The sequence below is a fragment of the Lontra canadensis genome, unplaced genomic scaffold (genome assembly GCF_010015895.1).
Source record: "Lontra canadensis isolate GAN:19392208 unplaced genomic scaffold, GSC_riverotter_1.0 scaffold3, whole genome shotgun sequence".
NCBI classification, from domain to species: Eukaryota; Metazoa; Chordata; class Mammalia; order Carnivora; family Mustelidae; genus Lontra; species Lontra canadensis.
The window spans coordinates 33,527,795-33,541,878 of record NW_022630997.1 but is presented as its reverse complement, the minus strand read 5'-3'; the positions used below and the strand labels follow the sequence as shown (position 1 = coordinate 33,541,878).

General features: G+C 35.6%; 1 protein-coding gene across 11 annotated transcripts in view; it reads left to right on the top strand.

Moving 5' to 3' along the window:
• CCSER2 (coiled-coil serine rich protein 2) overlaps positions 1 to 10,169 on the top strand; it is a 183,470-nt gene extending 173,301 nt beyond the window's left edge. For 6 of the 11 annotated variants that reach the window (XM_032838464.1, XM_032838469.1, XM_032838524.1 and 3 more), the window contains one exon: positions 5,381 to 6,199. In XM_032838464.1, coding sequence (XP_032694355.1) covers positions 5,381 to 6,199 — 819 coding nt within the window. Of the gene's footprint in view, positions 1 to 5,380 lie in introns of all 11 variants that reach the window. The other 5 variants (XM_032838487.1, XM_032838503.1, XM_032838493.1 and 2 more) reach the window with 3 other exon arrangements.
• Positions 10,170 to 14,084: the final 3,915 nt, after the last annotated feature.

The following is a 14,084-nucleotide window of genomic DNA, read 5'->3' as shown; positions in this document are numbered from 1 at the left end:
ATAAATTCTCTCTATACTTTGAAGTGCCTTTCATGTCCTAGCTCTGTTTTATCTTCAGGAAGGTACTTGAGGAACCTTGATTTCTGTATCATATCAGATATGCCTGCTATGGATTTAAAACACTTCAATATAACGGAGAGTACTGAATTACTTATTTGAAACCTAGAAAGCTCTTATTCTATAGCAACTAGTTTATTATACTGCTATAGAACTTGCCCCCCCCTTTTTTCCCCCAAAACCCAGTTATAAAAGGGCCATGGCTTGAATTCATCATTCTCACACCTTTTAATAATCATTGGTGACATTTATTGAGCACTTTTGATATGCTAACAGATCCCATGCTACGTGTTTTACATGTATAATCATACTTAATTATTAGGATAAGAAATGGAAAATAGTGGAATGCTTGTTAAGACGGTTTTCCTAACTTATTTCATTCAGAAATGTCGATCTCCAGGTAAAAAATATTTGTAGCTTGGCTAGTAGGTCACGAGAGTTGCTATGTCCTAGTTAAATTATAATTCTTCCTGCAGCCCTTCTAAACATTAATCATTATGCTAATCCCAAACTTATTTAGAGAAAACTTTTTTTTCTGCTATAAGATTTCTTTTTCATCAGTTTTTTTTTTAACTTGTTTTTATTTGGTTATTAGTGCTGTATCACTAACCTAAGAGGGAAGTATCATTTTGATTATTTATTACCAAAGAAGCAATTTTTGGAATATACTACTTACTAATTTCATTTATTTGTTAATTTATCTAGAAAATATATATTTAATCCTTACTATGTGCCACATACTAAGAATACCGACTACAAGAAAAACAAAGCATGGTACATTCCTGTAAGGAGCTCATATTTCTGGTTATCTTTGTAAGCAGCCCAAAATAGACATTTAAGATTATCATTGAAGATCCTACCAATCGCTTACACAGGTACCCAGTAGTGCCTCTGGCACTCTTGGCCTTGATACCTATAACCGTTGTTTCTGAGAATTCTCAGAATGGTGTGCTGATAAGGTTTATGGACCTAATTAAGGTAAGATATGAACTTACTGAGTCTTAGAAGCACTTAGCTCATCAAGTCTGGGGATGAATTCACATTTTAAAGCTTCAGTAACCAACCATTCTGTAAGTAGCAAGGATGGAGTGCTAATGCTGTACTTATTTGTGACTACAGGGTGTTTTCTAAAGTCTACCCCACCCCCAAAATAGGTGCTAGGATTCCTTTTGCGCTCTGAGTCTTTTGGGTTGCTGAGGCTATGAAATGAATGGGCTGGTGGGCAACTTTTTTTGGATACAGATTAGTACCTCATCATCCATTTCCAAAGGAAGAAACCTGTAACTCATCTTGAATTCCTTCCAAACAGCTGCTTACCTGACCACCTTTAAAAAAATCTTTCAATCCTTTCTAGTTTTGCTTTCATGAAGTATATTAATTTAAGACCCTTATAATTTATCATCTTGGCTGTTATAGCATGCTCCTTACAATCACCCTTCCTGTATGTTACTCACTAATTCCACTAAAATAACATTGTAAAATGCACATTGGATCTTATGATTCCTCTGTTTAAAATTTATCAGTGTCTGCCATCATCTGTTGCATAAAGTCATAACCACTTAGCCTGATATGAGTTTCTTTATGAGCTGGTTCTTGCCTATGCTTTCCCACCAACACTGTGATTTCCAAATTCAGTCTAACAATTTGAAGTTACTAGAACTTAGCATATACTTTTTTTGCCTTTGTCCTTAGCATGTACTGGCTCTCTACCCTGAAGTTTCTTCCCTTCTTGTCTACTCGGCAAACTCTTCACTCATCTTAAAACTCAGTTCAGATTATTTGTAACTCTTGTATGCCTTCTATGACCTCTACAATCAGGCATATTTTTCCTTTTTGTTCTCATATGTTGTTATGCTTGAGACATGGTGTCGTCATCTGTTTACCCATCTCCCTCACTAGGTCTTTAGGTTCCATAGGAATAGCATTGTATTCAGCTCCAAATTTTTCTATATCTAGAACAATGCACGATATGTTGTAGACCTTTAAAAAATGAATGGTCTTTGATGTTCCTTCCTATTAGTCTTATTATCTCTGAGAATATGAGATCTTATTTATTTAGAATATATTCTTAAGGTATCTGACAGCATAGAAGCAGTAATGAATGTGGGCAAGAAGAATTATTAGTATCTTGACTTTATGTTAATACAGTTGAGGCTTTAGAATTTGGGGGAAACTGTGCCTCAAGCAACAAGCTATCAGAATGCATCTTTGCTTTATTTACTAGAGGATAAGAAGCAGCGTGTTTCTTAAGTCACCAGCAGGTAACTAATGACAATTCAGTCTTTAGTGGGCAAGCAGTTCTACACAATCATCCACTTTTAGGAGAAGTCATTTTTTTGGTCCTCACTGTAGTCCTTTCTTCATCTTTTTTGAGAGCCTTTCTTCTTATGGTAGTGGGAATGATTTCCAAACTAGTTTCCAAATAAATAATAAATCACGCCATTTATTTGGGGATAGGGAAATTAGATCACAGCACTAAAATTAATGTTTACTAAAACTACAAAATCTGCATTATTTATAAAGCACTTAGAAACCATTAATTTATTCACTTTATTTAAGTGATAGGCATCTTTGTATAACTGTTCAACCTAACTCCTCTCAGAAGACTCAAAATTTTATTATTTTTAAAAACCTGATTATTTCCTATTTCTTCAATATTTGATATGGAGCTTTATTGCATTTAATACATGCAGCACATCTTCCTGCTGTACTTCCATTTAGTTCTCTGATAAGCAGTAGTCAGTTGGGTAATCAAAGTACAGTAGTCCCCCCACCTTATCCACGGTTTTGGTTTCTGTAATTTGTGTGGTTTCAGTTACTTGCTGTTGACTGCCATCTGGAAGCAGATGATTGTCCTTCTGACATACCCTCAGAAGATCAATAGTAGTCTTAATGCTATGTCACAACTCCTACATCATTTACCTTTTATCATCTCATATCACAAGGTATTTTGAGAGAGACCACAATTCACATAACTCTTATTACAGTTATGTTATAATTGTTCTCTTATTATTAGTAGTTTTTGTTAATCCCTTACTGTTCCCAATTTATAAATTAAACTTTATCGTAGGTAAGTACGTATAGGGAAAAGCATAGTATATATAGGATTCATTACTCTGCAGTTTCAGGCGTCCACTGGAGGTTTTGGAACATACTCTTGCAGATAAGGGGGGGGGGACTACTATAATCTGTGCAAATGGATGATTTATCTACAGTTCACAGTGCCCCTTTTCTGGAGGTTGGTTATCTTAATGATAAATATATTACTTAATTAGGAAATCATACATTTATATGCTTTGAGCTGATAGATACTTATACCTTTTTTTCTTACTAGCAATAGGCATATTACAATGAAGTCATTTTTAAATTGTTATATTTTCAAATGTCTTAAGTTGCTTTATGATTTTTAACTCAAGATTAGAATATCTTTTGATATTTTTGAAGGTTTTGATGACAGGTAAAAAGGGAAAGTAAATCTCCATTTCAGTCAACCATTTGATTGTTGCGCCCTTGCCTTCTTTGGTTGCCTTTTCCCCTTTTGGTAGATTTTTGGTTTGCTTAATATGGTCCTGCTCTATATTTTTACTAATCTTTCTAAAATGTATGATGATTGGCACTGTCTTTTTTTTTTCTAGGGAATCCCAACTAATTGTCATTACCTGGTGATTTTAGTACCTTACTTCTTGAAGAACAGTTTATTCATTTCTGTGGTGATTTATTGTGAAAATGCCCACTGGACTTTAAAGTTTAGGACATTTAGCTTGAAGCAGAAACTGAGATTGCTTATTAGTTTTAATGTCCTAAAATAAGAGTTTAATGTAATATTCTATATGAATTTTGAATAGTCATTATCTTGATTTTACTGATTTTTAAAATAGCCAGTTTGGCCCTATATCATCCTGGCCAGCCATCCTTCTACAAGTCATTAAACTTTGCTCACAGTCATCTTAACCCTGCCATAATTTGCCTGACTCTTGGCGCCAGCAGCCATCATCTAGTACTGGCCAAGGAGATGAAAAAGTGACAAAACATGAATGATGTAGTATAAATAGATTTGCCCCTTTGGTTGGAGAAATTAGAGATACTATGTAGATTTTTTTGTGCATTAGTGTAGCAAAAAAATTATTAATTAAAGCTGACCCTTTAAAGTCTGTGTTTCTGACCCTTTGGCAAACATTTTTATATTTGCGATCCACATTATTTAGTAGGAAATGATGTGTATTGTGTTTATACATTGATAACAACTTCCCTTATAATAGGATATGACCTGTAGGCTCTGCCTCATATACTCTAACTATCTGGGCCATTGAAAGATAACTTTAAGTTTCATATTTCTTTACTGACCACCCAAGAGTAATAAAAGTTGCATGTTTCTCCTGATTTATGTAGAATATAATCACACAGTGAGCTCCAGAGAAGTGTGTGTGAGGCATATTGGCCTAAAGAATTTTGTTACTGTAGGCTTCTCAGCTTTAGTCCAAGTTACAGGTAATTTCACATTCGTTTTACTCTCAGTTGTTATTCAAAAGGGTATTGTTTTAAATCTTAAATGAATGTTCAGTCTGGACAGGGTAACTGTTTTCCATTTACCAGAACCTTACTTGATCCCTCATATGGCAGTGAGACAGAACAAATAAGCTGTGAAAATATTTTATTCTGAAACTTTTCAACGAGAATGTTAAAGGTAGCTTAGTATTAGCTAAGTGTATTGACCCGTTTTTGTTAGAGTAATTAGAATTTCACATCAACAGAGAATATGATCAATCTTAAACTTGTTTATCTGCTTATATTTTTAATTCTTGATAGAAGTACAGCACCTTGACACTTTTAAATTAATACTTCTCTAGCCAAGTGTGATAAATTAAAGTGTTATACAGCTTTCCTTTAAAAAATAAAAAGTCTTTAAAATGGGTAAATTCTGAATGGTCACAGGTTTTATCTGTGCTTTTTGAAGATTAAAGCAAAGTGCTATAGAAATCATTCTGTCAAGCTATATTACATACAAAGTTTTAAATACTTAATGAATCAAGGCAGGAAATCTTTTTTGTACAACAAATAAGTACTTTAAGATTTTTCTTTTCCCCTGTTTGATTTCAAATCTTGTTTAGTGTTTACTGCCTGTATCATTTTTTGTTTGCATTATCACTCTTTTATGTGTCTCATTAATTCACTTGAATATTACAGTTTATTTTTCTATTAAAAAACCCCACATACTTCTCATATTAATACATAAGTGTCAACACAGCCTAATTGGAACTTACATAAATTCTGAGTGGCATTTATAAAATGAATTGTTGCTTAATGTTGTTTTTAATTTTAATAGCCTCAAGTACTACAGCCTTCCAGCAGCCTTCCCAGACCCACAGACCACGCCCAGGGAAAACTAATAAAGCCGCAGCATATCGAGGCCCACAGTGAGTGCACCGTCCAGGGCATACAGCAGAGTGTGGCACATCTGGATGAAAGCTTTACACACGGCTTACAACAAGAAAGCAGCTGTGATCTGGAAGACCGGCCTTTTTCTTCAAGCCCACAATTCGCTGAGGATGGGGCGAAGAGTACATCTTCTGAAGCAAACTTGAACATGACCACGAATGCTCAAGAGCCTTATCATTCGGCAAATAATCAAATTAGTGACATGCAATTTGTACCTACTTCCCTTCAGACGCTTCCCCAGTCAAGTACAGTAGACCAGACTAAGAGAGTTGGAAGAAATCAGTCTTCACTGGAGGGCTATACATCCCAGCCCAAGTCCTTACCGCTTTTTAAGCCATCCATCTCAAATTCTTTGGTACCTCCTCCAGTTTCTGAATCATCTCCAAGTAGAAATCCCATTTATAAAAAGCCATCAGTAACCACACCATGGAATTCATCAAAACTTCAGCCAACATCTAGTCAAACAAATCTTGCAAGTAATCCAAATCCAAAAGCATCTAAGCTCCGCCCCCCTTCTGGCTCTTTTAGACAAAAACAAATAAGCAGCTCCCAACTAGAGCCTCAAAACTTCCAGGCCAAGACAAGCATCCCAAGGCCTCTAACAAGAAGAAAAGAAATCATGCAGAATCTGAATGGCAATTTGAATTCTGGGGATTGTTTGGCCTCTAATCGATACTCCCGTCTTCCTAAACCAAAGATACATTAAGTGCGTAGCCATCACCTGCCAATTTGTTTTTTTAAAAAACAATCTGTTCTGTAATGGCTTTATGTGCAGTTTGCTACCATGATGGAGGTTCCATTGAAAGCTTGCAAATCTTAAAATTAAAATGTGGAAGCTTCTAATAGTTTGGCTCTTCCATTTTATATCCTGGTTGAAGTACACGGCATTTGAGCATATTTGTCTCAGGTAAACACAAAAGTTTGCTTACCCATTTCAGAGGCCTACTGAAGGCTCTAATCATGTTACCCATCTCTCTGCCCATCAGAAAGTTCATAATATTCCACTAAGCAGGCAAGAAACCTGCTTTGCTCATTTAGTCCTTTTAAGGTCTGTATTAAATGTGGTTCTTAGAGCCTCACCCTTTTTCACTTGTCCCTCCTGTGAATATGGTTACTGTTTTAACTAGAGATATGGTGATAATTGAAGATGGTAGACTATAAGTAAAATTCTGGCCAGTGATTTGTGTATTCAAAAGGTCTATGCAAAAGCTTTGTGATGAATAAAAGAGATCAGGCTTTTAGTGGGAAGTCTATGTAAGTTTTGTTTTTCCTTGCTAGGATCAGCCAGTTAGTCTCAGTATTTATTTATTTACCAAACTCTGCTGGCTAAAAATGTTTCATGTGATATAAAAACCAATTATATGTTGCTTTAGTATCCTGTTTTGCGTGCGTGTGTGCACACACATACACAGACACACACCATTTGTATTTGATTTTGTTACTCCATAGATTTTGGAAAGCTTGGATTATATCTTGAAGCGTATACCTGAAGGTGTATTCATTTTGTAACATGTGTTGTTGGTGCTAGAGTTTTCCTGGTAGTTGTTTCGAATCCTATAGGCTTCTGGATCCATGATAGCTATTTTAAGGTTCCACAGCTTATATTTTAAATTAAGTCTTTATTTTGATATTTATATTTATTGACTTTCTGCTAATATCTGAAGACTGGAATAATGGACTTGAAATGTTTGCACAAACTTTGGTGAGTTATAAATACCCCACAGAGAAGGATTGAAACTATTTTCTATAGTAAAACAGTTAAAATATTTTGAGAATAATTATAAACTTAAGTACGAATATCTTGAGAAAGCTGAAATTCTTAATTTTTTTTTTTTTTTTTTTTTAGAGTTTTCCAGGTTTTCCTTTTATGTTAGTGTGTTTGAATGGCAGTTTCTTGAGAAGTAGATTTGGGATGAAAAATAGAATTGGAGAGGGACATTTTATTTTATTAAAAAGTATTAAAGGTGATCCTAATGTTCTAGGAAGGTAGCTAGGGAACTGCCAAGGGACCATATGCTCTAACCCAATCATGCTGCGGGCCACTCATCAGATGGTTCAGTAAATTTGCCCTCTGTTCTCCCAAATCATGTCATCTTGAGGCTGTTCACCTGTTGCTGCTTTAATTAGAATTAATGCTTTTCAGATAGATAGCCTTTTCTTGTAATCAGGTGACCAAAAATGTATCATAAGGGATTATGACCAAAAACTTAGTCACTCAAAATTCTAAGGATTTCATTTTTAAAATGTTCACTGGTGAAATTGCCCTTTTTAAGAAAAACAACAGCAAGTACTTTAGTGGAAATTTTGAAAGAGCTGTTTACTGTCATTTTTATGCAGTCATCCCTTACCTCCCAGAGGACCATTCAAGTGAATCTGCCATTCACTGGATATGAGAATCATTCTTGGATTGGTAAGTGGTGAGCAACACAAATCTAGTACCAGAGTCTCATTCAGCAGCACTTTTGCCAGAGAAACACTGAAGTTCAGAAAGATTTTCACATAGTCCAGATATTGTTAGTGTAAAGTACTCAGACATATCAGCAAAGCTCTTCTTTGTTCCTAGAGACAGGAAGTGATGGCTGGCAGCTGTAAGTGGGTACATGTGGTGTATCATCTTGAAGGAGAAAGATAACTGATCTCATATATTGCAAATGGGATGTTATCACACTATATTTTCCTAAAGTAAACATTGATGAATTGGTTTTTGGTTTGTTTAGAAGTTGGTGTAGACTCTTGTGAAACATTATTTACAATTAGTCCTTTAAGGGAAAAGTTCAAAACTTTTACTTTATTTTTGACTCCCTAGTCTGAGGGAAATAGCTTTTATATAAAAATGTTGACTCCTACAATTTGTTTATTCCAGTCTTTTTCCTGCTCTATTTTTTCTTCCTGATGAATTTATAGAAATATTAACCCATCAGTTTATCAACTTCTCTGTGCTTTTGTTGAGCCACAGTCTTGGCTCAGCAATGTAATAATGAAGCATAATATATTTAAGAGAAAAAAATCTAGGATGCTTGTACAAAACAAGTTTTGCCTGCAGTTTGCTTTTAAAAACTGCATGAATATTTCTTTTAAAACTGCTCCATGGCAATGAAGTCAGAAATGAGGTGAGGATGTAACTCACCTGAATAATCAGGGATCACTCTCAGATTTGGCTTGATCTCTGTTTAGTGCTTCTATAAGTCAACTCTGTGCCAAATCCTCCTCTATGTAAAACTCAGATCGCTTTTTTTCTGAGTTCTTGTGATTTCGGTGAAGATGGCTGCATATATGAATTATAAATCCTGAAGAAAATGTTTTGTGGGGGTTGGTTAAGTTTCACATTTGTGAGTGAGAAAAGTAATAGAGCATGTAGAATTAGACATTCGGCTGTTGATGGGACGGATGTATATCAGATTCTTTAGAGAAAGCTTGGCCTAAGGAGTTAATCAGTACAGGTGCAGATGATTTTAAGGCATTAAACAAAGGATTATATAGTTATATCATTTAGAATGTTTCTAATAACTGAGACCCTCTAGCATTTTTCTTTTGGAGTCTCATTTTAATTTGTGCAATATTTTCAGGCATATAGACTACTGTTCATTGTATTTATATAGATGTTAGGGAACTTAGTAAGTATTTTAACAAGTAAAAATCTGAATAATGAGAGAAGGTATCAGACTTGCACTTTAAATAAGCTTAATTGCTTGGAGTTGTGCCTGAAATATCAAAATGCCTCTTGGGCGTGGCTTTCTTTGTTGAAATGAATTTCTCTAATTGTTGCTGTTTGAAGTACAGCCTTTCACAGAATTATATCCTCAGCATGTCACTTTACTCATTAAAGCACTAAGTTCTTTGAATGTTTCATGGTACCCTTAAGTATTTTACTCAGTGTGTCAAAGAGAACATGATCCCCCCCACCATAGCTGTCACTTCTGGTCTTCCTGTAGCATAGATGGTTGTTACAGACACAGAAGTGCACTTTTCAGTTTCTGAGCAGAGTTGTCATGATGGTTTCCTGGTCTCTGGGGCACTGACGATGTAATTTGGAGTCACCAGCTAGGCTTGCAACGAAGTTGAGTAAGACTGCAGCATCGTTTCCGTTTACTCTTCCTGTTACACAGTAGTTTTCATGTTTATGCATTAGTTCGGGTGGTTATGTTTGCATGCCTATGCGCACATTTGAAAATTAATTAAGCTGTAATACAAATCCCTGGTGTTTTTCCTTGAGGATGATGGCCTTGCTGTTTTTCTTCATTCTGATGCTTGAATTATATTTTCTAATTTTCTTTCCGTACTTCCCTTCAGTTTTTCTGCTGCAGCAATTTGAAAGAATACACTTGGATAAATGATGATGATTGTGGGTGCCAATCTACAACTATGCTATTAATTAAAGCTACATATCATATATTATAACTGTGTTGGGGAAAAGCTACCCACTTTCTCCTTGTTAGAGCATCACCGTAACAAAATAATACCCTACAAATTTGAAGTCTCTAAGTCATTACTAACTAAAAACAAAAACACCACAGTCTTTAATACCTGCAGTATTGTTTTCCCCATTGATTTTAAAAACCAGAGTAAATACTGTATATTAGAATTTGCTTGTAAAATGAGTTATAAAAACTGGATGTAAAGTCTCTTTCCTGAAAATGTTGGCATAGTAAATAAAAATAAAGTTCATAATTATGAAAGTTTTCTTGTCCTCAACACTGCCTTCCATAGTGTACTTTTTCTCGGATATTTTTTTCCACAAAGATCCAATATGCTTTTCGTTTGGTTGATTTTCAAACTGTGTCATTTTACACACTCCCCTTCTACACATATCACACTCCAAGCCCTGATTGAGTAGGAGGTGAACAAGTAGTTTAGTGTTTCCACAGACTCTGTAAGTGATCTAATATATCAGTTTCCATTTTAATCAAATGCCTGCTTTATCTCAGAAAAATAATTGAGAAAATGGATAATTTTACTTAAAAAGATATTAGCACCTTGAGTGAGAATGCTGCATTTAAGAGGAAGATATTGTAATTTTACTTTTATTTTTATAAACATTTATAAAAAAGTTTGAAGCAACAGGAGTGCTTAGTGAAATTTTACAGTTTTTAGGAACAAAAGGAACAGGGCATTTATAATTTATTTTCCAATTTAACTATATGTGGTAATCATTATATAATGAGATAAAAAGTTGATACAGTGGTATTATTAATTCAAATTGGTTTTATAAATGCTGGAAAAAGAATGAAGGAAATTTCATTACTAATAAATTTAATAATGGCATTTACCACCTCTTAAGATATCTGTATCAGTTTTAAGGCCCTCTGAGTTACTAGCAAGTACTTTCTTAGATTAACTCCAAATTTTTCTCTTTTAGGCTGTTATCAAATATAGTAATTTCATTTGTTTCTCATGTTCATTACACATTATCCATTCTGAAAATCTTTTTTTTTCCCCCACAGAAAAACAAGAAGTTGAATCTGACTTATCCTTCTATTAATGGGGTTTAAGTAATTTTTGTGGATGTTTTATGGATGTCGGTTCCTGTGGTAGCTCCTGGGTGTACTGAGGTCAAGACCACACGGTCCCAGCCTTGTGGAGCTTGAGGAGCTGCAGGGGGTTTACATCGTGCCACCCTATTCAGGAAGGCCCTATTCATCATTTGTTTAGAACGTAACAGGAAAACTCCTTTCCCCCTCATTTCGTTTCATTATGGGCTTTAACTGCCTTTTACTATTTGCATCTTTGCTTCTGTATTAATTATTGGTTACGTGCCTCCATTTCCCTTTGATAATTTGATTTGACTCAGGAACTCCTTCTTTAGCCATATCAAATATTCTTAAGTTCTCTGCCCTTTCTTCTTATGCCATCAGTCAAGATCGAATTTTAAAGCTTCTCAACTTTCTTAAACCACCTTCCCTTTTAGGCCTTGGCTGATAGGATCTCACGTTCTGAAGTCTCTCTTCATTTAGTTCACACAGTTCACGTCCAGGCTTCATTTTCCTTCTGTCCCGTTCTCATATACATATAAAATCTAGTATGGCCCAGTTGATACTTTTTGGTTACCTGCCATCTTTTGCTATATGATCTGTGACGAGAAATATAGGTTATCTGGAAGAGTCTTTTCTTCATTCATGAATTCCTCCCCCCAATCCTCAAATTAGCATCCATGTTTAAAAAAAAAAGAAAAAGAAAATGAAACAGTTCCTCACAGGCCTTTCTCTGATTTCCCAGCTATAGAAACGGTATTGCTGTTTTCTGGATTTGGGAACATGACCTGTTACCTGATCTAATCCACACATAAACTTACTCAGGCATTCATTTTGAGTATACATAATGCTGCTTTGTTAACAGTTTAGGTGATTATAGTTTTCTGCAAAAGTGCATCTCAAATGTTCATCTGTTAAAGTGAAAGGTACCAGCTTTTCTTTGATTCCTCCCAGTAAATATTGTTAAAATGCTGCTTGTGTGCCAGACCCTGGATTTGATCTTGTAGCGGATAAATGAGACTGTTCCTGCCATGGAAGAGATCACATTACAGCAGAAAAGACAGATCCCCAAACGATGGAGGGCTACCTCCAAAACCATTCTCCCTTGACAAATGTGCATTTGTGTTAGAATTTTTTATTAAATTATAAGAAAAAATTAGATCATTATCACATGTTTTAGGTAATGATGTATCCAACCAACTTGAGACCTTAAGCACATGATTAGTTAAAAGTACTTTTGAGTTCTAAGGAATTTTCATGACAAGTTTTAGGTGAAATGTTAACATTTATGTAATGTAACATTAAAAGTAAATTTCATGAACGGCAATGAAAAGAAAAAATAGAATGTTTGTTGGTTCATGGTTTTTCTTAAGTTGTGTCCCAGACTAACGCTGAGATGCAAACACATGTACACCAACCACCTTGCTACCTCAGGTTCAAAGAGCCAGGGTTAGAGCTTAGAGGAGATCTTCAGGCATGCATGCGTTTACACCTGACCTGAGCAGCTCATCTCAGGACTCCCTGAGAACCCTAGACTTTGGTCTGATTGCTGTCCTTCTAAAGAGAGCTTGGGCTGAGGGCAGAGGAATGGATCACACTGACCTCCTGCCTTTCAGAGCTCCCCAAGAATTTAAGGGAGAAGCAGAGGAGACCATGGTCTTAGAATAATTTGTGGATGTTGCAAAAAGCATAACTTAAGTTGCAGAATGGACCAACCGCAGACAAAAGTATAATAAAATATGAAAATGTGACCTTTGCTAGTAGAGGGAGGCAAAAAAAATGGCAGGCCAATTATATACCTTTGTATGCAAAGAGCTATTTAAAGGAATGGAAAATGAGAAATTTCTAATAGGAGGGGGGGGTGATTAAATTACTCACATATGAAAATTCATTACAAAAATAATTATATAGTCTCTTAATGTCTTAAAGAATATTTACTCATAGTGTTCACATTGTAACATTTACTTAAAGTATTCACACCATAACTGGGACAAAAGCAAAATAAAGCTGCGAATGCAGTATAGTCCCCATATGTATGTGCTTATAAATACCTAGACAAAAGATAGTGATAGATTTATGGGTAGTTTTATTTTTAAATCTTCATCTTATGTATTTTCTATTCTTTTAAATTAAGAGACTGTGCTCTTAATAATCAGAAAAGAGGTTTTTTGTTTGTTTTAAATAGCAAGTTCGTTTCTATTGCCTAGCAGCATTTGTAAAGCACCTGGGCACAAAGGCACTCAAAATTGATCCTCCTTACTGCAAACCCCCACTCCCCCTAACACACTATTTTGAGCCTAGGAAAAAAAGTTTTATGGACAGGGAGAGTTGGGTCACCTTGCCCTTAGGAATTTTTGACTTTGCTCATGGCTATCACCACAATCCTATAGTCCTCATTAAAGTTTTGAACCTGGAAGTAGACCTACAGCCTTCCCTGAGCCCAACTGACTTGGCCTATGACTTAGTAAAATTGAGGATAGGAGTCCTTGGTACAGCCAGGCTTCTTCCAAGCTCCTGGTGCTGCCTGGTCTACATCTTCTTATCCAACCTTCCCTGGTTCCACTGGGTTAGCACAGCACCTGAAAGTCCTCCTCAGTGGGAGCCCTCAACGCCCTAGAGGGAACTGGTTCTCTCCACAACTGCTCTGGGACTGACACTAATGCCTCTCTGTCTGGTTACTGATACATTGTTACATGAGTAGACAACTGGAAGGTCAGGATAGGGCCTGCAGAAAGTGACCGTGAATTTGAAAACGCCCAACCAATTGAGCTGAAGTTGGGAAAGGGTGAGGGATGGAGTGGGGCATTTTAATTATTTTTAAAGTTTCTCTTCTTAACTAGCAATGGCAAGTTAAATCATTTGAAATGGAAGATACTTAGTTTTCTAGGAACATGATATAATGGGATGTGAAATATCACTAGTATGTCACAACATGGTAAATTGACCTCAGTTAAATTTTATTCCTGTGCCCCACCAGACTTATCTGGCGCAAGGACATGTGTTTGAGGCTACTGGACAGGAACTGGAAATGTTACTAAAATCCATGTCATACAAAATTGTTGCATTTTCTTTAATGTACCTTTATTAACCATGATACCCCACTCAACAAAATGTATAAAACCC